Source organism: Ictalurus furcatus, chromosome 2 (assembly GCF_023375685.1).
Source record: "Ictalurus furcatus strain D&B chromosome 2, Billie_1.0, whole genome shotgun sequence".
Taxonomy (NCBI): Eukaryota; Metazoa; Chordata; class Actinopteri; order Siluriformes; family Ictaluridae; genus Ictalurus; species Ictalurus furcatus.
This window is the reverse complement of record NC_071256.1, coordinates 2,603,101-2,625,600: the sequence shown is the minus strand read 5'-3', so window position 1 is coordinate 2,625,600 and position 22,500 is coordinate 2,603,101. Positions and strand designations below refer to the sequence as shown.

General features: G+C 42.6%; 2 protein-coding genes across 5 annotated transcripts in view; both read right to left on the bottom strand.

Moving 5' to 3' along the window:
* The window catches only part of LOC128616641 (uncharacterized), a 14,239-nt gene extending 4,312 nt beyond the window's left edge, over nt 1-9,927 (bottom strand). Inside the window, exons 1-7 of the mRNA XM_053639285.1 lie at nt 8,989-9,927; nt 8,070-8,165; nt 7,685-7,927; nt 7,294-7,483; nt 6,675-6,728; nt 5,911-6,437; nt 1-8 (exon numbers count right to left, since the gene is read on the bottom strand). The exon at nt 1-8 is cut by the window's left edge and continues 757 nt beyond it. Of these exons, the coding sequence (XP_053495260.1) occupies nt 1-8; nt 5,911-6,437; nt 6,675-6,728; nt 7,294-7,483; nt 7,685-7,927; nt 8,070-8,165; nt 8,989-9,588 (1,718 nt within the window). The 5' untranslated portion in view covers nt 9,589-9,927. The remainder of the gene's footprint in view (nt 9-5,910; nt 6,438-6,674; nt 6,729-7,293; nt 7,484-7,684; nt 7,928-8,069; nt 8,166-8,988) is intronic.
* An 89-nt stretch (nt 9,928-10,016) lies between these two features.
* The window catches only part of LOC128619129 (peptidyl-prolyl cis-trans isomerase-like 4), a 13,027-nt gene continuing 543 nt past the window's right edge, over nt 10,017-22,500 (bottom strand). Inside the window, exons 2-5 of one of the 4 annotated variants that reach the window (XM_053643071.1) lie at nt 22,096-22,163; nt 21,287-21,351; nt 20,565-20,682; nt 10,017-10,323 (exon numbers count right to left, since the gene is read on the bottom strand). In XM_053643071.1, coding sequence (XP_053499046.1) covers nt 10,306-10,323; nt 20,565-20,682; nt 21,287-21,351; nt 22,096-22,163 — 269 coding nt within the window. In that variant the 3' untranslated portion in view covers nt 10,017-10,305. Of the gene's footprint in view, nt 10,324-17,628; nt 18,140-20,254; nt 20,683-21,286; nt 21,352-22,095; nt 22,164-22,500 lie in introns of those variants that run through there. The other 3 variants (XM_053643078.1, XM_053643063.1, XM_053643087.1) reach the window with 3 other exon arrangements.

The window sequence follows — 22,500 nt, the reverse complement described above, 5'->3', positions numbered from 1 at the left end:
ACACTCCTCTGTTAACCGTTTCTTCCTTCAGAGTCAGTCCATCATTATATTAAAGACTAAACACTCTCAGACTGATTTCTGTGTGTTTCAGAACTCCTACTCTACCCAACACACTTTATTTTATCAGTAATGACAGTAAAGACAGACAGAGAGAGATTTGGTTTGGGTATTTAATGTCTGTAATAGAATTTACTCTGCATTTTGTGAAACTGTATTACTGACACCAACAATGTTTTTGAGCTGAACGTGTCATGATATAGACATGCAGTCTGTGTAACGCTAAACCGGTAGCTATAGTCATCTCTTGTTAAGTACATTATTAAACCTGGTTCATGAATAATAGTAAAAAACAGAATAAAATAAAACCTTCACTGGAAAAACATTTGAGGAAAAACGTAATCATTTAATAATATCATGCAGTTGATGTATTGCTGTAAAGGATGCAGTCAGTAGACAGATAATATAAAGAATTACAAACACAGTAACACTATTGTCATGTATCAGGAAACTCTGGACTCCAGTTCCCATCAGCCACTGCACTGCATTACATGTCACATGACCACCTGCACCTGATTCACGTTTCTGTTAATGAGCACACTTGTATATATAGCCATTGTCTGCACTGTTTCTCTGTCTTTTGTTGTCTTAGACTTCTGTCTTTCTTGCCATAGTGTTTTGCCTAGTTGTCTTAATTTTGTTGTTTGTTTATATAATAAATGTTAATTATCTGCGATTGCTTCTGAACCCATCCTTGATACGTGACAGGATGAAAGACCCACAATCGGAAGCACCAGATCAGCATGAGCGGCGCTGGAGATGCTGAGTCTGAGGAGTGGTATAGATTGTACTGGAAACGGAGTAAAAAGATAAACGAACAACTTGCTCAGATCGACCGCATTCTAACGCAACGAGAGCTGCTGCAGCAAGCCGTGCCATGCGCCACGTCGCCACCTCCCATGTTCATGAAGAACTACGCCATGCCACGCCAACAGGAGGGGGAGTCTGTGGTCGGGGCTAATACTATCTCCCACCCTCCCTCCCCCATTATGGATCTAGTTCAGCAAGCAGAGTCAGCGGAGAATGAAAGTCAGCCTCCCTGCTTGTCTGAGGACGCCGCTCAGTCACCCGGGTTGGCTGAAGAGATTGCTCCGTCTCCTGACATACCCAAGTACTCCCCTCTGTTCAACAACCCCGCACTCAACGTTGCTCCGCCTTCCTGCTCGGCTGAGGGCGTCGCTCCGCCTTCCTGCTCGGCTGAGGGCGTCGCTCCGCCTTCCTGCTCGGCTGAGGACCGTATGTCACTCCCTATTTCCTGCTTCACGGAGGACATCGTTCCCCTCTCATGCTCCGTGGAGAGCATCGTTCCTCCCTTTTGCCTCGCGGAGAACCTCGCTCCTCTCCCTTTTGCCTCGCGGAGAGCATCGCTCCCCTCTATGGCCTCATGGAAATCTTTGAGCTTCCCTCGGGCCTTGCAGAGAACATCGCTCCCCTCTCCTGTCCTGCGGAGGAAGTTGTCCTGCTGTCCTGCCATGCAGACTTCGCTCTGAGCTCCAGGCCCGCTGGGGGCGTTGCACCTTTTTTTTTTGTTCTGCTGAGGAGGCCGCTCAGTCTCCTGGTTCTTCCTGGGACATTTTGCCCAGGGGGCCTGGACCGCCAGATGGAGGGGCTGCATGTTTGGGCGCTCCGGGAGTAGCGCCCGCGGGGGGGAGAGGTTCTGTCATGTATCAGGAAACTCTGGACTCCAGTTCCCATCAACCACTGCACTACATGTCACATGACCACCTGCACCTGATTCACGTTTCTGTTAATGAGCACCTGTGTGTGTGTGTGTGTGTGTGTGTGTGTGGCCATTGTCTGCACTGTTTCTCTGTCTTCGTTGTGTCAGACTTCCGTCTTTCATATCACTGTGTTTTGTTTCTTGCCATAGTGTTTTGCCTAGTTCTCTTAGTGTCTTTTTGTTGTTTGTTTATATACTAAATGTTCATTATCTGCGAATGCTTCCGAACCCATCCTTGATACATGACAGCAATACATTATGTTTATTTATTTATTTATTTATTTATTTATTTAAAAATTCTGAGATTACATTATAAAATTGGTAGATGTGAGACAGGAGAACACCAGACTAATATTATTCTGAACTGGAAACCTAAATAATTTATTTGAAATAATACTAATAAAAACACACACCAGCTATTATAGCATGTGTTTAGTATAATAGTTTTAGTCAGGAACAAAATAAGGAACAATGTGGATGTTTTTTTCCAATAATAGCCACATTATCATAACATTAAAATCTCTTAAAGGACAGAATAAAGAAGCTGTAACAGTATTAAAGACAATTAGGAAATATAAAATAACTTACTCATATTATATCTATATTTGAGTAAAGATGATATTTTTGCTCATTTTAATTCAATAAAATCACATTACTGATATTTTATTCTGGATCACATAATCTCACAGTTGATCCACTAGAGCTGAGCCAGAATCCAGCGTATGGAGTCTGAGTGAATGTGGTGTGGACTCTGTGGAGGAGCTTCATCGTGTCAGAGACGCTGTAGAACAGGGGTGCCCAATACGTCGATCGCCATTCAAAAAAAAATAGATGTTAGCGTTGATGTAGAGGGCAGCCAGTCTGAGATCTCGTCTTTTCTCTCACCATGCGTGTGTGATCAAACGCGCCAGCGCTAAAGGCTATCGAGCGAAATCGTAGGGAGAGGACATTTTTCAGTCGTTTAAAGACTTCATTGACAAAACCCAGCTCCCAGTGTGCAAATTGATATCAGTCACCACGGACGGTGCGCCTGCAATGGTTGGCAGCGCAAATGGATTCATCGCCAAGTGCAGGGAGGACGATGCTTTCCCTGACTTCCTTAACTACCACTGCATAATACACCAACAAGCCTTATGCGCAAAAATGCTAAACATGAAAGAGATCATGGATGTGGCAACAAAGATCGCCTGTTCTATATGTGCTAGATCACTTCAAAGACGGCTGTTCGTGCGCATCTGGAGAAGGCAGACTGCGACCACTCTGAGCTCCTGCTGCACACTGACGTGAGATGGCTTAGTAGGGGTAATTCCTATAGAGATTTCGAGAGCTCTGTCCGGAGATAAGGGAGTTTCTTTTTGCTGTTAAACATGCAGAATGCACCAACTCAATGATGATCAGTGGCTGCTGGACTTGGCATTTTTAACCGATCTGACCAACATGTTAAATGAGCTTAATTTGGAGCTGCAAGGAAAAGACAAAACCGTGGTCAATATGATCAGCTCAGTTAATGCCTTTAAACGGAAAATGCAACTTCTGTCCTCAAAGCTGCAGCGCCATGATTCTGGGAACTTCCAAAACCTCGCGTCAGATCTGGAGACGCAGCGGAATTGCGGCTTGTGTGCAGTTGAACATTGCACGCTACACGGAGCAGATTGACAGCTGTCGGTCAGAGTTTGACAGACGCTTTCAAGACTTTGCTTTACTGGAGCCAGTCGCTACATTCATGTGCTACCCATTCAGGGACAATGTTGAGGTTGATTCACTCGCATCGAAGATTGCAACGCTGTTTCACCTGAACTCGTCTGAAGTGGAGGATGAGATTTTGAAACTACAGACTGGCATTCAGCTGAAGTCCAGGGCTCATGGACAGTTTTGGAACTTACTCACAGGGGAAAAGTACCCAAACATGAGGAAATGTGCAACCTCCTTGACTGCATTATTTGGCTCTACTTATTTATGTGAGTCAGCCTTTTCCCTCATGAAGATCATTAAGTCCAAATGCCGTTCCACAATGACTAATCATCATTTGGAGGCCTGCTTGAGGCTGGCTAGCAGCAGCTACTGTCCGGACTGTGCAACCCTGGCTGATTCTATTCAGTGTAAGGTAATGACCAAAAATGTATTGAATTGTAGTGTGCCATAAGGGCTCATGCAGTTATCCAAGGTACATGAACATTATTGTGTGTGTATATATATTTGAAGTATACTCAATATATATATAAATAAATATATGTTTTGTATTTTTTGTGTAGGTAGATCTCTTTGACTGGTCCTGTTAAAAGTAGCTCGCAAGTCAAAAATGTGTGGGCACCCCTGGATTTGTGTGTGCAGCTACTGTATGCTGCAGGAGGTTCTCTGTGTATTCTGGGATTTTGAATGCTCTGGATGTTCACACTGCGTCCAGGAAGGTTTATAAAACGTTAGAAATCCCTAAGTAGTGCGCTGCATAGTGCTGTAACACACAATCACCAGAGGAAGTTGTGAAAAGAGGGTAAAATATCACTGGTGAGTGAGAAACACTGAGATTACACAGAGTCTTTTTTTGTAAACATACATAACACTGTAATGTTCACATCCTACATTAGCTTTGCATTTACCGCCTTTATTAAATTCTGATTACAAGGTACTCATTAAGGCAACACTTAGTGTAATAGTCATACCAAAACAAACAAAAATGACACAAAAATAGACATTACACATGGATTTAACACATATTTAAATATATTTTTTATTTTGTCACCAAGAATCAATCCAACTGAATATATACAGTATAAGTACAGTCATGATGATTCATATGTGAGATTAATGAGTAGACCAACATGAATTTTAACACAGTATTGAAGCAGAATATGACCGAAAACATCCTCAGACTTTGTCCTAAAAGTAGATAAAGAGAACCCAATTAAACAACTGAGACAAAAATATTATATAATGATCCAATATTACATATCTGTGAGTGGCAAATGTATGTGAACCTCTAGGATTAGCAGTTAATTTGAAGGTGAAATTATATTTAGGTGTTTTCAATCAGTGGGATGATGATCAGGTGTGAGTGAGGGACCTCACGTTGGCGAATGTTAATGTTCATGAGCCTACCCTCAGGAGAACACTGAACAGCAATGGTGTACATGGCGGGGTTGCAAGGAGAAAGAACATTGCTGCCCCTCTGCAGTTTGCTAAAGATCACATGGAGAAGCCAGAAGGCTACTGAAAAAAATGTTTTGTGGATGGATGAGACCAAAATATAATATTTGGGTTAAATGACAAATGTTATGTTTGGAGAGAGGAAAACACTACATTCCAGCATAAGAGCCTTAACACATCTGTGAAACATGGTGCTGGTAGTGTCATGGTTTGGGGCTGTTTTGCTGCATCTGGGCCGGGACGGTTTGCCATCATTGATGGAACAGTGAATTCTGAATTATTCCAGCGAATTCTAAAGGAACATGTCAGGGCATCTGTACGTGATCTGAATCTCAAGAGAAAGTGGGTCATGCAGCAACACAATGATCCTAAACACACAAGTCACTCTACCAAAGAACGGTTAAAAAATAATTAATTTCAGTATGGCCAAGTCAAAGTCCTGACCTTAATCCAATAGAAATGTTGTGGAAAAACCTGAAGCAAGCCGTTCATGTGAGTTAACCCACCAACATCCCAGAGCTGAAGCTGTTCTGTACTGAGGACCGGGTTAAAATTCCTCCAAGCCGATGTGCAGGACTGATCAACAGTTACCCCAAACGTTTATCTGCAGTTATTGCTGCACAAGGGGGTCACACCAGATACTGACAGCAAAGGTGCACATACTTTTGCCACTCACAGATATGTAATATTGGATCATTTTCCTCAATGAATAAATGACCAAGTGTAATAGTTTCTACTTTTAGGACTTGTGTAAATCTGATAATGTTTTAGGACATATTCAGATTCATAGAAAATTCTAAAGGGTTCACAAACTTTCCAGCACTACTGTATAACATTAAAATCTTCTAAAAGAAAGATCTAACGTTATAAAGGAAAATTGGGAAATCACAAATAAATGCCTCATATTACATTGGAATTAAGCTTGATATAAAAAAGTAAAGTTGCTCATTTTAATTCAATAAAATCACATTACTGATATTTTATTTTGGATTGCATAATCTCACAGTTGATCCCAAAGAGTCAAGCCAGAACCCAGCGTATAGAGGCTGAGTGAATGTGGTGTGGACTCTGTGGAGGAGCTTCATCGTATCAGAGACGCTGTAGAAGGACAGAGTTCCTGCACTGTGATCCACATACACTCCTATTCTGGAGGGTGGTGGAACTCCGAGCCCAGTCTCAATGTTGTCATGACAGAAACAGAGAGAAGAAGAAGAAGAACACCACAGACTCCAGGACCTATTGTTGCATCCAAACCAACGCTCCTTACCCCGTCCTTTCCTGCTGATGTCTTTATATGAGACTGATATGGACACACTTCTCACACCGCTCCACTCCACCTCCCAGTAACAGCGTCCACACACACTCTCCTTACTCAACACCTGAGTGTAGGAGTCAAATCTCTCTGGATGATCAGAGTACTGCTGCTTTCTCTCACTGCGTGTCACCGCTCTGTTCTTCTCAGACAGAATGAGGTAATAATTTACTGAGTTGGGATCCAGAGTCAGATCACAGAAATCTAAACACATGACAAATGTGAACATGTTAGATATTAATCACAGGATGTGAGTGAGAGAGTGTGTGTGAGAGTGTGTGAGAGTGTATGAGTGTGTGTGAGGGTGTGTGAGCGTGTGTGAGCATGTGTGAGGGAGTGTGAGGGAGTGTGAGTGTGTTTGTGTGTGAGATTGTGTGTGAGAGTGTGTGTGTGTGTGAGAGAGAGAGTGTGTGTGTGTGTGTGTGTGTGTTTTACACGTACACTGCAGACGATATTCTCTGCTCTTTGGTTCTAAAATGATCTGAACTACTGCAGCTGTGGAGACACAGAAACAAAATGGAGAAGGAAAAATCAGGTGGTGTAAAAGACGGAAACAGTTTAAAGTGATCAAATTTGTGTCTGATGTTTAATCAGCGTTTTATTTTAGAAAACACATTCTCTAGCTGTGGGATTTAAATGAGATTTTTTCCTTCTGAATGACGGAGAAATAAACTTTATTAATAACATGAGCACGAGCAGAGAGCTGCTTTGGTAACTAATGACTACAGAATAAATGTTCTGACTGAATAAATGTTATTCATATGACTTATAAACTCTCTCTGTCTCTCTCTCTTTGTAGGAGTGTGTGAATAAATGTGTGTGTGTCCTCTGTGCTTTATTCATAGTAGAATAACTGAAAATAAAACAGAAGCTTTTACACTATTAAGACATGAATAAAAAGTGGAACTGTATAAAATCATCTTTCCAGTAGAGGGCAGCAATAACAGAAAGGTCACGTAATCATAGGAAATCATTTCTGTGTGTTTTGGGGAAATTTGATGTCTCTCTTTACCGTGCTGCAGAGAAAGTAAAGATTTCCCAGCAGGACAATTTCTCTCACCAAGTTCAGGGATTTTGATGAATTCCTCAAGGCAGAATTCCTCGAGTCTCTTTTTCAGAGCAGAGAGAGATTTCCTCACTCCATCAAATGAGAGATGTTGATTGACAGTGATTCTGCGTGAGTCCTCACGGAGATCAGACTGAAAATCTGGTCTAATAATTTTGGTCGAGTGACGGCCGGAGACTAAAACCTGCATAAAGCAATTAGGCGTAAAATTAGGAGAAGAAATTACAGCTACAATTACTTTAAAGTTTTTAAGTAAAATCTTACAGCAGGTTGTTTCCATATTAGAAAAGGTTCGAAGTGGAACAGTTTTAGACGTCTAAGAACCATTATTTATCCAATGAACCATAACCTGTATATTTCACCTGGAAATGTGGATGTAGTGTACCTTTATTTCCTGGAGGAAGTGGAGGTGATCGTGTGTGTGTGAAAGCTGCTCCAGCTCAGTGACTCTCCTCTGAAGATCAGCGATCTCCTGCTCCAGTTGCTCCAGGAGTCGTTCAGCTCGACTCAGTTCAGCCTTCTCCTGAGCTCTGATCAGCTCCGTCACCTCCGAGCGCCTTTTCTCCATGGAGCTGATCATCTCAGTAAAGATCCTCTCACTGTCCTCCACTGCTGTCTGTGCACTGAGCTGTTAGGAGACACACACACACACACACACACACACACACACACACTCATCTATCATTCCGTGTCTTACTGGGCCTCTAAACGACTCGTTGTCCATGTTGTGTGTGTTTCTAGGAGCAGCTCTGTCTCTGCTCACTGCTCACCTTTATAGTGTTCACAGTCTGTTTCAGCTCCTGCACCTTCTTCTGCTTCTCCTGGATTCTCTGCTGGGATTTCATCTGCTCCTCCTTTAACTCTCTCTGTGAACATTTAGTTGATTAGGTTTTTTATTTACTCCACTTCCTCTACACATGAGCTCACACACACATGGATACTGTTGTTCTCATTGACAGAGGAGACCGCAGGCCAGTTATGCTGGTGTACAGCACTGATGAGATTTAAACTCACCTTCTCCTGACTGTAAGGTGAATGCTTTTTGCTGCAACACTCATGAGGTTTAACGGTAATAAATTTAAAATTTGCTTTACACAGCTGTGCCTCAAGCTGTTCTGTTAAGTTAGTGTGTACTGTGTGTGTGTTTATTAGTTGTGTCCTGTGTGCACATGCTTAAAATGTAAAAGCTTGGATGATGGTTCCATGCCCAAGACGTCCCTTTTATTCCTCCCATATAATCCTGTTAATGAAGTGCTTTTGTCTTTTTATTAGAGCGGCCTATTTAAAGCTGCAGGATGTAAGATTCTACCATCCCTGGCAGAAAAATGCAACTGTGAACTACGTGCAGGAGAAATGTTTTGAAATGTGAGTTGCTTTACCCTGAGTCTGTCTGTCTGTCTATCTATCTATCTATCTTTGTGGAATGTGTATGTTGCCTCACCCAAGTCAGCAGAAATGTTCACTAACCTGTCTGACTAGTTTATGGCCATCACTGAGCAAGAAGAAATTCAACATTCTCTTAATGATGATAAATTATATTTCAATAATCTTTTAAAAGATATTAAAATTCTTATGAATACACAAATGGAATTTTTTTTTAACTACAAATAAAATTTTAACTAGGTTAAAACAACTGATTTTAGACATGAATGGAATTAATCGGTCCTAAAAACTGTCTCTAGTTCTCACCTGTTTTTTAGTTCTGTACGCTTTAACTGAGACGGTGTCGTGGCTTTTGTGTTTTTCCATCATACACAGATAACAGATGAAGCTTTGGTCAGTACGACAGTAGATGTTCAACACTTCCTCATGCTCAGAGCAGATCTTCTCTTGTAGATTTCCAGAAGCTTCGACCAACTTGTGCTTTTTCCAGGAAGGAACTTTATAGTGAGGTTTCAGATGAGTTTCACAAAAGGAGGCCAGACACATCAGACAGGACTTGACGGCTTTGTGTTTTCTCCCGGTGCAGAAATCACACTCCACATCTCCAGGTCCAGCGTAACAGTGAGCAGGAGAAGCAGCTTGGACTTCAGTCTTCTTCAGTTTCTCCACCACTTCAGCCAGCATGTTGTTTCTGCGTAGAACAGGCCTTGGAGTGAAAGTGTCACTGCACTGAGGACAGCGATACACTCCGCTCTCATCTTCCTGATCCCAGTAGTCATTAATACACACCTTACAGAAACTATGACCACAGTGGACCGCCACCGGATCCTTCAGTAGATCCAGACACACTGGACAGCTGAACTGATCCACTGAAAGCTGATCTACTGAAATACTGGCCTCGGCCATTTTCCTGAACTCACACACTGACAGATAGCGAGAAGAGAGAGAGAGAGAGAGAGAGACAGTGCACTGAACTCTGAGTTTAGTTTCCTTTGAAATAAACTTCCTGGTTCTCTGTGTGTATGAGGAGGTGGTTTTGGAGGAGGAGCACAAAGACGGAAGATTTCTTCCTTCAGATTCAGTCCATCATTATATTAAAAAACTAAACACTAGACTGATTTCTGCGTGTTACAGAACTCCTTCTCTAACCAACACACTTTTTTATCATTAATGACAATAAAGACAGATAGAAAGAGAAAAATCAAGCATGATTTTAATTTGTTAAAATTCAACACTATTTGTGTGACGTGTCTTTCTTGGTCATGTGATTTAAATATATATATATATATATATATATATATATATATATATATATATATATATATAGACTGAGGACTTGTCTTTAACTCTGATGGAGGAACAGCACTCAGGAAAGGGAGCTGATCACCTCAGTGTAATTGAACAAAGTATTCATCCTTTCTGTATCATTAGGCAGTAAAAAAAAATCCCGTTCTTTCCTCTTCTTCAGCTTTGTGTCTGCATGCGGTTCGATTAAATTGAGTCCTTCATACACTCTGTGTTAGTGAAACCTGCAGGGCTAAAAACAGCCAGAACTCCATTTTGAAGCTGAATCCCTTTCTTCCTCTGCACACAGTTCGGTGTCAGTCCACACCAGCATCACACTCAGGCACGAGTCGAAGTCTAAAACGTAAAGAAAGGAACTAGAAATGATTTGGGTGATAATATGCTTCCAGTGTGATTTGGGTATTTAATGTCTGTAATAGAATTTACTCTGCATTTTGTGAAACTGTATTACTGACACAAACAATGTTTTTGAGCTGAATGTGTCATGATATAGACATGCTGTCATATCACAGCAAGCCAGTGACTACATTTCATATCCTGCACTGGGGCCTACAAACATGGCCACCATGGACCACATTTCCCAGAACACACACCCTCATTCTAATCACGCACACCTGCATCCAATTTACACTCACAATCACACCACACATAAGAGACTGTTCAAACACTTATTCTTTGCGAAGTATGTGTTAAGTTACATTTTGTTTCTGTCGTTACCAAGCCTTAATACCTTGTTTGTTGATCCAGCTTTTGACTTTGTTCTTGTTTTCGAGCTCGTCTTTTTGCCTTGCCTTGCCTTGTTTGGACTGTTTGCTTAATCGCCTGACCTCTGACTGTCTTTATTTATTGATTTCTGCCTGATCCTTTGGACTTGTACTTCTTGTAATAAACTAAATATCCTGCACTTGCTTCCATCTCTGCCTCAATACATAGTATACAGAACACTTCACCTATAACATGGAAGCAGCAGCAAAGCGAAGGAGACATCATGCAAGGTAATAAGGAACACCCTACTGAGACTCAACTCTATCAAGCTTCCTCAATGGGTTGCCATGGATCCCCCAGAGCCATACGAAGGATTTTTCGGCTACCCTGAGTATTTTCTTTTTGACTGCCAATTACATTTTTTGAGCCTGGCGCATCCCAAGCCTGACCAGAGGCTCTGGCTGGGGTTCATACTCACCCGCCTCATTGGCCAAGCCCGCCAGTGGGTGGAGCGTCTGGCCTGTACAGAATCCAAGGGTCTTCACAATGTAACTCAGTTGGTGGGACTATTGATAAAGGAGTTTGGGTGTCCAGAATACACACCAAACCTACAAGACGACCTCCTCCCCAGAGCTCCAGTCTGAGACCCACGAAGTGGGTCCAGCTGGAGGTCAACATGATGATCTGATCTCCAGCGCTCCAACCTGAGACGAATGAGGTAGTCTCACCTGCAGAGTTCCTGCCAGAGGTCAACGTGGCGACCTCATCTCCAGAGCTACAGCTTGAGATCCACGAGGTGCTCTCATCTCCAGAGCTCCAGCCCGAGGTCAAGGTGGCAACCTCCAACATGGCGACCTTCTCTCCAGAGCTCCAACCTGAGACCCACGAGGTATTCTCAGCTCCCGAGCACCCGTTGGAGGTCAACATGGCGACCTTCTCCCCAGAGCCCCAGCATGAGACCCACGAGGTTTTCTCATCTCCAGAGCTCCAGCATAAAGTCAAGTTCCTGTCCGAGGTCCGGGAGACGGCCTCTCAGGCCAGGTTCCTGTCCGAGGTCCGGGAGACGGCCTCTCAGGCCAGGTTCCTGTCAGAGGTCGGGGAGACGGCCTCTCAGGCCAGGTTCCTGTCCGAGGTCCGGGAGACGGCCTCTCAGGCCAGCTTCCTGTCCGAGGTCCGGGAGACGGCCTCTCAGGCCAGCTTCCTGTCCGAGGTCCGGGAGACGGCCTCTCAGGCCAGGTTCCTGTCCGAGGTCGGGGAGACGGCCTCTCAACCAAGGTTACTGTCCGAGGTCGGGGAGACGGCCTCTCAAGCAAGGTTCCTGTCCGAGGTCAATGACCAACCAGGCTCTGTTCACGCCTGAAGCCGACGTCACGACCCACCAGGTTCTGCTCATGCCAGAGTCTGTTGACACGATGAAGCAAGTTCTCCTCATGCCTTAAACTGATGTCATGACCAACCAAGTTCTGGTCATGCCCGAGTCTGCAGACATGGACAACCAAGTTTTCCCACGCCCGAATCTGCTGACATGGACAACCAAGTTCTGCTCACGCCCGAGTCTGCTGACACGGACAAAGATCTGCTCACGACCGAGTCTGTTGACACAACCATCCATGTTCAGCCTGCAGAGGCGATGGAGGATGACGCTCCGCATTCCTGTTCCGCTGTGAACGTCGCTCTGCTTTCCTGCTCCACTGAGGATGCTGCTCAGTCTCTCAGTTCAGCTGACATTTTGCCCAAAGGGCCAGGACCACCAGGGGAGGGGAATGTATTCTGGCAGTTTTTTTTTTTTTTTGGGGGGGGGGGGTCTTTTGGGTCTTCAGCGACATTGACTTTGTTTACTTTCTACATGTACAGCGGAGCAGAGAGGAGCAGCCGACCCCAGCCGAGCAGGGAGGCAGAGCGACGACCTCAGCCGAGCAGGGAGGCAGAGCGACGACCCCAGCCGAGCAGGGAGGCAGAGCGACGACCCCAGCCAAGCAGGGAGGCAGAGCGACGTCCACAGCTGAACAGGGAGGCTGAGCGACGTCCACACCTGAACAGGGAGACTGAGCGACGTCCACAGCTGAACAGGGAGACTGAGCGACTTTGAGGTAGCTGAACAGTGGGGACTCCTTGAGTACGGTAGGAGATGGAGCGACGTCTCTCACGGAATGTGGAGGCAGAGTGACGTGCTCCACTAAACATGAAGGCTGAGCAAGAGCCATAATAGGGGAGAGAGGGTGGGAGTTGGTGTCAGCCCCGACCACAGACTCCCCCTCCTGTCGGCGTGGCATGGCGTAGTCCTTTGTGAACATTGCCGGTGGTGACCTGGTGCATGGTCTGTCCCGCCACGGCAGCCCGAGCATGCGTTCATTCTGAGCGAGTAGTTCCTCTGTCCTTCTACCCTGCTCCAATAGTCCTCTATACCACTCCTCATATGCTGCAAACCAGGCGTCCATCTTGGTGATCTGCTGCTTCTGATAATGGGTCTTTCGTTCTGTCACATATCGAGGTTGAGGCAGAAGCAAGTGCAGAGAATGACATTTATTTAAACAAACGTACTACGAAACAAAGACACTAAGACAACTTGGTATAACACTGTGGCATGAAACAAAACACCGAGACATAAACGACAAGAGTCTAGGACAACGAAAGACAAGCAAACAGTGCAGACAATGACTATATATACACACGAGTGCTCATTAACAAAACGTGAATCAGGTGCAGGTGGTCATGTGACAGCTAGTGCAGTGCAGTGGCTGATGGAAACTGGAGTCCAGAGTTTCTTGATACATGACAACAAATGACAGAATACAGTCTTATTTTACAGACGTTTGGGGTTATATTTTATAAAAAATAAAGGATTATACAGTTTTCCAGTAACTTCATACATACTTATTACAGTCCACATTACTCATTTAAATTTACCACCATGGTAAAGTAAAAGAACACGTTAAATCTTTTAGTCAGGGTTTAGACTTTACCAGTACTGAAACAGCGTTGACAGTAAGTAAAGTTGACAGTAAGTAGTAAATTACCGACCACTGGCCTCTGATCAAAGTTCAGTCTTTTTGCATTCGTTGCTTGATTTAAGTGCAGCTTAAACTACCATAAATCACAATCTTCTAGTCTTGCCCCACAGAACCTTAGCAGAATTTTGCCCTATTATTATGCATCATGTCTGCTTTAATAATAATAATAATAATAATAATAATAATAATAATAACAATAATAAAGTGCAGGTTCATTACTAGTACCTGAAATAATGAAATGTATAAAGAGCAGATCTGGATGTGGATAGCTTAAAGACTTGCGATTTCAAAAAAAAAAGTCTTAATACTCATCATTCTGCTTGAATACATCACCTGAATACTGTAGCTTTGCCTCCTAAAACTGCTTCTGTAATCATAAATGAATGAATGCCTTTTATTGTCACTATACATATGTACAATGAAATTAAGAGCCACTCCTTTTTGTTCCATGCAAACATGTACATTCAATAAACAAGAAGAATAAACAGATAAATAAACAAGATAAATAAACAAGATAAATAAACAAGATAAATAAACAAGATATACAAGATATTGGGGTGGATGGGGGAGGTACTATGAAATGCACAGTTTTGAGACACTATATACATATGCTGTGAACTCAGTACATGTATTTGTTTATAATGGTAATAGCTTTCGGGAAGAAACTATTCTTAAATCTACTAGTCCTTGTTTTGATGCACCTGTAACGTCTCCCTGAGGGCAACAGATTGAACAGATCAAAGCCAGGGTGAGAACTGTCCTTAATGATGGTTTTTCCTCTGCTGAGGCAACGGGAGGTGTAAATATCCATCAGGGAGGGGGGAGGGCAGCCAATGATCTTCTGTGCTGCTCTTACTACTCTCTGAAGCCTCTCCCTGTCTGCTGCGGTGCAGCTACCGTACCACACCGTGATACAGTATGTCAGCAGGCTCTCGACGGACGAGCGGTAGAAGATCAGCAGCAGATTGGAGTCCAGATTGTACTTCCTGAGAACCCTCAGGAAGTGTAGCCGCGTTTGAGCCTTCTTGATAACCGCTGTGATGTTGTCCGTCCAGGAGATGTTTGCAGAGATAAGGACGCCAAGAAACCGGACGGTGTGGACCTTCTCCACACACTCACCATTAATGAAGAGTGGGGCCAACTCAGTGTTGTGTTTTCTGAAGTCTACAATAAGTTCCTTGGTTTTCTTGGTGTTTAGAGTCAGATTGTTCTTTGAACACCAGGCTGCCAAGTTTAGGACTTCCTCTCTGTAGGCTGCCTCCTCTCCTTTTGAGATAAGTCCGACCACTGTGGTGTCGTCAGCAAACTTGATAAGATTATTGTTGTAGACTGGTCTACTGTCGTATGTGTAGAGACAGTACAGGAGGGGGTTCAACACACAGCCCTGTGGAGAACCTGTGCTCAACGTGCGAGTGGAGGAGAGGTGGGGTCCGAGTCTCACTGTCTGGGACCGGTTGGTGAGAAAGTCCTTTATCCAGGCACACGTGAAGCGGGGGAGGCCAAGGGTGACCAATTTGGTGACGAGAATGCCCGGAATTATTGTATTAAAAGCCAAACTGTAATCCACAAAAAGCATCTGGACGTAGCTCTGTTGCTGCTCTAGATGTCTCAACACGTAGTGGACAGCTATGGCGATAGCATCCTCTGTGGATCTGTTTGCACGATAAGCAAATTGAAAAGGATCAAAATCTGGGGGGAGGTAGTCCTTGATGTGCTGAAGAACCAATCTCTCAAAGCACTTCATGATAACTGGAGTGAGGGCCACAGGACGATAATCATTCAGGCTAGTGGTGGGCGACTTCTTTGGCACTGGGATGATTATGGCTGATTTTAGGCAGGCTGGGATGACTGCTTGGGCCAGGGAGAGATTGAAAATTCTGGTAAAGATGTGGGCAAGCTGGTGGGCACATGATCTGAGCACGTTACCAGGTACACCGTCTGGGCCAGCAGCCTTCCTGGGGTTCACTGCCAGAAACATCCGTCTAACATCGTGTTCCCTCACAGTAAGTAGAGTGGTGCAGGAACCAGAAGGGGATGGAGGCAGGGCTGGACTGGTACGGGGGCCAGATGAGGGTGGAGGTGGGGCTGGAGCAGATGAGTGCTGTTGTTGTGATGTTTCAAAGCGAGCAAAGAAGCAATTTAGCTCTTCTGCCAGCATCGCACTCAGGTCTCCTGTTGTCGCCTCACGGCCTCTGTAGTTCGTGATGTTCTGTATGCCCTGCCACACCTCCCGTTTATTTTTGCTGGACAGGTGGGACTCTATGCTCCGCTTATAGGCCGCCTTAGCTTCCTTAATACCACCTTTCAGGTTGGCACGGGCAGCTCTGTACAGAGCTCTATTACCAGACCTGAAGGCAGCATCGCGGGCTTTAAGTAGTGTGCGGACCTGTTTGGTCATCCATGGTTTCTGGTTTTGGAAAACCCGAATGTTTTTGCCCACAGTCACATTTCCGATACAGAACTTGATATAGTCCAGTACCGTTCCTGTTAATGTTTCTAGCTCTTGATGTTCAAACAAATCCCAGTCTGTCTGTTAGAAGCAGTCCTGTAGTTTGCAGAATGCATCATCAGGCCAGGTGGTAACAGTCTTTATAGTGGTCTTGATACTGCGTCTGAGGGGGGTGTAGGCAGGGGAGAGCAGGAAGGAGAGATGGTCTGATTGGCCGAGGTGGGGGAGAGGTATGGCTCTATACGCGCGCTTAATGTTGGAGTAAACATGATCCAGAGTGTTCGCCTCTCTAGTAAAACACTTAACATGTTGATAGAATTTCGGGAGTACAGTCTTCAAGTTCGCCTTATTAAAGTCTCCTGCAATTATGTGAACACCGTCGGGGTAAGCCCGCTGCTGTTCGTTTATGGTGTTCAGCAGGAGAGAAAGCGCCGTGTTCACATTGGCGTCGGGTGGAATATACACAGCCGTGATAATCACTACTGTTAGCTCTCTCGGTAGAAAAAAGGGCCGACATCTTAAAGACATGTACTCGAGGTCAGGGGAACAATTTTTATCTATCATTGTTCCGTTGTTACACCAATTCTCATGCACATACATACAGAGCCCCCCCCCTGCTCTTACCGGAGTCCTCAGTCCTGTCCCAGCGAAGCATAGTACGACCTGCTAGCTGCATGCTAGCATCGGGTATCCTCGGATGAAGCCAGGTTTCAGTAATAATCAAAACACAGCAGTCACGAACATAGCGATTTCCAGCTAGTTGTAATTCCAAGTTATCGATTTTATTCACTAGGGATCTGGCATTGGAGAGAAACAGGCTAGGTAAAGGTGGCTTGTGTGGTTGTTTTCTTAGCCTTAGCATAATACCGGACCTGCATCCCCGCTTTTGCTTCCTCTCCCTCCTCCGTCTGCGCCGCCTTCTGGACCCGACAACAATCCACGGAGAGCCCGGCAATCTCGCTATGTCGTCTGGGATGTTGTGCGTGTGATGAAACATTCTCGAAATAGGTATGCGGTGTTGGTCCCCAATATCCATAAGGTTCTGACTTGTATAGCGGATGTTCGTGGAACCGATAATGCTCAAACAAGTAATAAAGAAATAATACAAAAACAACAAAAGAGAGCACTGGAAAGGAGAGCCGTGAGCCGCAGCAACTGTGTGCGCCGCCATCTTGAAATATAACAAAGATTAAAAGAAATATAAACATAAAGAAATATAACATAAAGATAACATAAAGATTAAAGTCTTGTGTACAGAATGTTCCCAGTGAACATGCTATGTGTAGAACTGTTTGCCTCGTCTCTATAAAACTAAATACTGTAATGATTTCTAATCCCTCCATCCAGGATCAACCAGAAAAAGCTCCAGCAAACATGTTGAAAAAGTTTACTGGGTCTAATGGACCAAAATTTAACGTTTTGGCCATTTGCTTGTAACCCAACACTGCACATCACCCTGAGAACAACATCCCTACAGTGAAGCATGGTGGTGGTAGCATCATGTTGGAAGTTATGCTTCATCAATTCAATTTACAAGTAATCATGAAAGAAAATGTAAATGTTTGTTAGAATGTGATTTCATTTAAAATTCATACAGTTTAAAAATCAGTAAAATTTATGAAACGTTAATGGTCAGCGATTATGGAGTAATTTCATTTTTAGATTTTTTTTGGATCAAATAACCTTACAGTTGATCCATGAGAGTGCAGCAAGAACCCAGCGTATAGAGGCTGAGTGAATGTGGTGTGAACTCTGAGTGGTGTGGAATATGATACTGATATGAACACACCATAACCGCTCCACTCCACCTCCCAGTAACAGCGTCCACACACACTCTCCTTACTCAACACCTGCCACAAGGAATCAAATCTCTCTGGATGATCAGAGTACTGCTGCTGTCTCTCACTGCGTGTCACTGCTCTGTTCTTCTCAGACAGAATGAGGTAATAATTTACTGTGCTGGGATCCAGAGTCAGATCACAGAAATCTAAACACATGACAAATATGAACACTTTAGATGTTACAGTTTTTTACGATCGCTATGACAATTTTTTCAATACTTTTAACAATTTAACACACCAACACACCTACAACAGACAATTGGCAAAACGGTTAATTTCATGCTCAAAATCACACACTGTAAACTAAACTCCAACACTAATTTTCAAAAGACAATAATACACTAACACAATAAACCACATCTACCAAAACACTAACACATGTTCTCTTCCAACAAGAACATTTAGTCAATCATAGCACAATGTCATAAAAACACTAACATCAGATGGAATTACAGAAACTGCATTATTTTATAAGTGTCAGGTCTGCCCTTATACAATAGACAGTATATTGTATTGATCATAGATTGTGCTTTGCACTGCAGTTTCTTTTGAAGCCTCTCTACATTTTGGTTTTGTTGGGTTTACTAAATGCATGCATTTTGTTTCCTTTGCTGCAGAAATTCAATACGAAAAATGAATGACCCATCTCAGAGTAGCTTTACAGAATGTTCGGTTTATGAAAAAAAGAAGATAGAACTGCTGCAGAAAAGTCTCTATTTGCAACAGGACATTACTGCAAGATAACCAAAATATGCAATATAACTGCTGTTTATTGTGTGAAAATACAAAATATACAAACAGAAAAAGCCACAGAATAATAATAAAAAAAGAAAAAAGCCATCTTCTAATCTGCCATACAGGCATATGGTCATTGTACAGTAATACATGGTAAAATGACTGTATTTACACTTTGCAGTTGGAGGAGCCCTTATACAATATCATACCTGTCGGTTTCTCGAAAAATCCGGACAATGGATCCCACTGTGTCCCCTGGCTGAGATTTGGTTGTACTCGTTCACCAGCCTCTCTGTATGATAGCCCGTGGTTTATGACATGGTCTATGATAGCAGCTCTTATTTCATCAGGTACCCTAGCTCTGGCCCTTCTCTGTGCGCCACCACACATTCTAACTCCTCTCTCTCTACCTTGTCCTCGTCCAGGTATTCCTCACCCTTGCCCTTGTCCCACTCATCTCCCTTGTCCTACTCATCTCCCTTGTCCTGGTACTCGTCTTCCTCTCCCTCGTGCAGGCATTTTTCTTACTTTTTGTTGCTCTATATTGTTCCATACAAGATCAGCCCAAAGAGGTCCTCTTTTACTGTATACCATATGGTCGTGTGATTGAAAGAAGCTCAACTCCTGAGTGTGTTTCCTAGCTGGGAATCAGCCGTGATTGATCTATTTGCCCAACTTCAATAAGCTGTTTCTCGGTAGCAATGGAATAAAATACAGGGGATATATACGTGTTTCAATTCACAATATGAACAGCTGTTCACTTTGACTTTATCCTATAAGTTAGGTTTAGAACATGATGTGATCTGTTCTGACATACAGTGTGAAAGCATTTGTACATTTGGCAGTACAAATCCACTGTTTTGGTCTTGGTTGAGCTTGTGTGTAAAAGAAGTTCAAGCATTTTAAATGTGTGTTATCTGTATGCGTTTTGTGCCAAAGCAACAAGAAATGTGTTAATTGTACAGCCTACACAGACGGATGTTGTGCTAACTGTGGTAAGAATTTGGGAAAATTGTTCAAAGTATTGAAAAAATTGTCATAGCAATCGTAAACAACTGTAATAACAGCCTTTGAAATGACCTTCCTGGTTCTCTGTGTGTATGAGGAGGTGGTTTTGGAGGAGGAGCACAAAAACGGAGAGCTTATAAACACTCCTCAACCATTTCTTCCTTCAGATTCAGTCCATCATTATATTAAAGACTAAACACTCTCAGACTGATTTCTGCGTGTTACAGAACTCCTACTCTACCCAACACACTTTATTTTATCAGTAATGACAGTAAAGACAGACAGAGAGAGATTTGGTTTGGGTATTTAATGTCTGTAATAGAATTTACTCTGCATTTTGTGAAACTGTATTACTGACACAAACAATGTTTTTGAGCTGAACGTGTCATGATATAGACATGCTGTCTGCGTAACGCTAAACCGGTAGCTACAGTCGTCTCTTGTTAAGTACATTATTAAATCTTGTTCATGAATAATAATAAAAAACAGAATAAAATAAAACCTTCACTGGAAAAACATTTGAGGAAAAATGTAATCATTTAATAATATCATGCAGTTGATGTATTGCTGTAAAGGACGCAGTCAGTAGACAGATAATATAAAGAATTACAAACACAGTAACACAATACATTATGTTTATTTATTTATTTTAAAATTAAGTCGTTAACGACGACGAGCGTATTAACATATAAAACACAAAAACTAAAGCAATTATGTTTATCAAAGAAGAAAATCAATCAATATCAGAAGACATGCATGTGTTAACTTCATAAAATAAACTAACGTGTATATAAATATATAAATACTATATATATATAAAATTAGAACCTGAGAACCGTGCTGCTCATTGCCATTGTTCACCATGGAGACGGTGCCCTTCTTCTTGTGCTTGATCCGTGGAACCTTCTCAGCATCGAAGAAGCGCGCCTGATCCCCGTACAGCTTACTGACACAACACGCACAACAGGTTTATATCAATGCTGATATTCATATACGTTATCGTTCCTATAGTAACAACCTGCGCAGGCATTTTCCAAGACCTATGAGCCGTTTATTCGCTGTTATTTAACAGCGATTTTAGAAAACGTCACATCGTCATTCGGAGACGTTTTTATTGAACATTTATGGAAGGAGTCTCCAGTGTCAGCACGGTTTTCTGCCACAGGAAAACCTTCAGGATATAAACCTTCAGGATAGAGCTGAAAGTCGCCGTAGTCGCTATAAATGCGAGTGACAGCAGAAACTATCGCTTCGTGGACGTTCCAGAGCATTAATCGTAACTATGAATGCGTTAAAAAAATGAGAAGTGTACTTATTTAACCAGTTATAAAACCGCTCCAGGGTGTGCCGATACGGGAAAATAGATCAACCTCGGGGTGAGTCCGACATTGATTATTTCCCTATAAATGACATGGTGTTTATTCCTCGAATTACACCATTTATTTTTTTAAATTAGAAAACATTGTAAATGTATAGCGCCAGTTCAAAAGGCAAACAGATTAAATCATCATCATCATCATCATCATCATCATGAGGTGTTTATTACTGACCAGAACACGGACTCTCCTCCTCGGCCAGAGCCTGTAGGGTCTCCAGTCTGGATGATAAAATCTCTCTGAAAGAGGAAATAAAACCAAACAGCACCACTGTTACAGTTCTTCTACGTTTACGGTGAAATTAATTCCATACGTCGTCACGGAAGCTTCAGCGATCGCGATATGAACGTTTTATATCAGCGGCTGGGCGATATGAGCCAAAATATCATATCGCGATACTTATACGCGTCACGATACACAGGTTCGTAAACAGATTCTCAGCCAAACCGCAGTGTTGCGTTTTTAATAAACAAACCATTAAAAACAAACAAACAAAATAGATAAATGTCTATGAAAATTAATTTAAGCCGATTTAAATTTCGTCATCAAATCAGCTTTCAATCAGAGTTTGTATTTGGTTTTAAAAAACTAATTTCATGTGCAATATCTCAAAAGTAATTAATATTATATCATCATCGCCGCCCAGCCCTGATAAACACTTCGTGGTGATATAAGTTACATCACAATAAAGATCAGGTTTCCTGGTGATATAATTTGCTCAAGAATAATGACTTTAAAAAAAAATGTAATTAAAAACACACTGCAGAAATGTGATGACATCAGTAAATGAAACGTGACTAATGACAAACTAAACTAAACTACTAACACTGTAGAAAGACGCCGCTCCTTCACACGTCCCTTTCTGAAACCCATTTATTACGTTGTTATAACGTTACAGTTATTTTAAACGTTAAATGATAAGAAATTCATTCATTTCAGATAAATGTTGCCTGATGGCTGAGTTCTGCGTAGGAAGATCTTACCTGGACATTGTGAATGAGGCAGTAGTTGTAGTAATTGATTTTACACAGCTTCAAGAAGTTCAAGCAGGCTGCCGAAGGAAAACAAACAAACAAACAAACAAAAAGGCATTTTCACTTCTTCTGCTTCAAAATTAATATCTGAATAATATATATATTTTTTTTACTTCCTTTTGGCTTAAATCATACTCGCGTAAACCGTAACAAGCAGTCAGTACACAATATATAAATGATGATGTCGCCCATGCCCTTGACATTTATTACTTGATATTTATTCTGATCTTTAAGAAGCGCTTTCTTCATCTCCTTTTGATATGCAAATGATCCTGGCAATTCGATGAATATGTAAATTTCCCCTCAACATTCCACACTGATTCTCTCTTTTTTTTCTCTACTTGACACGTGTGA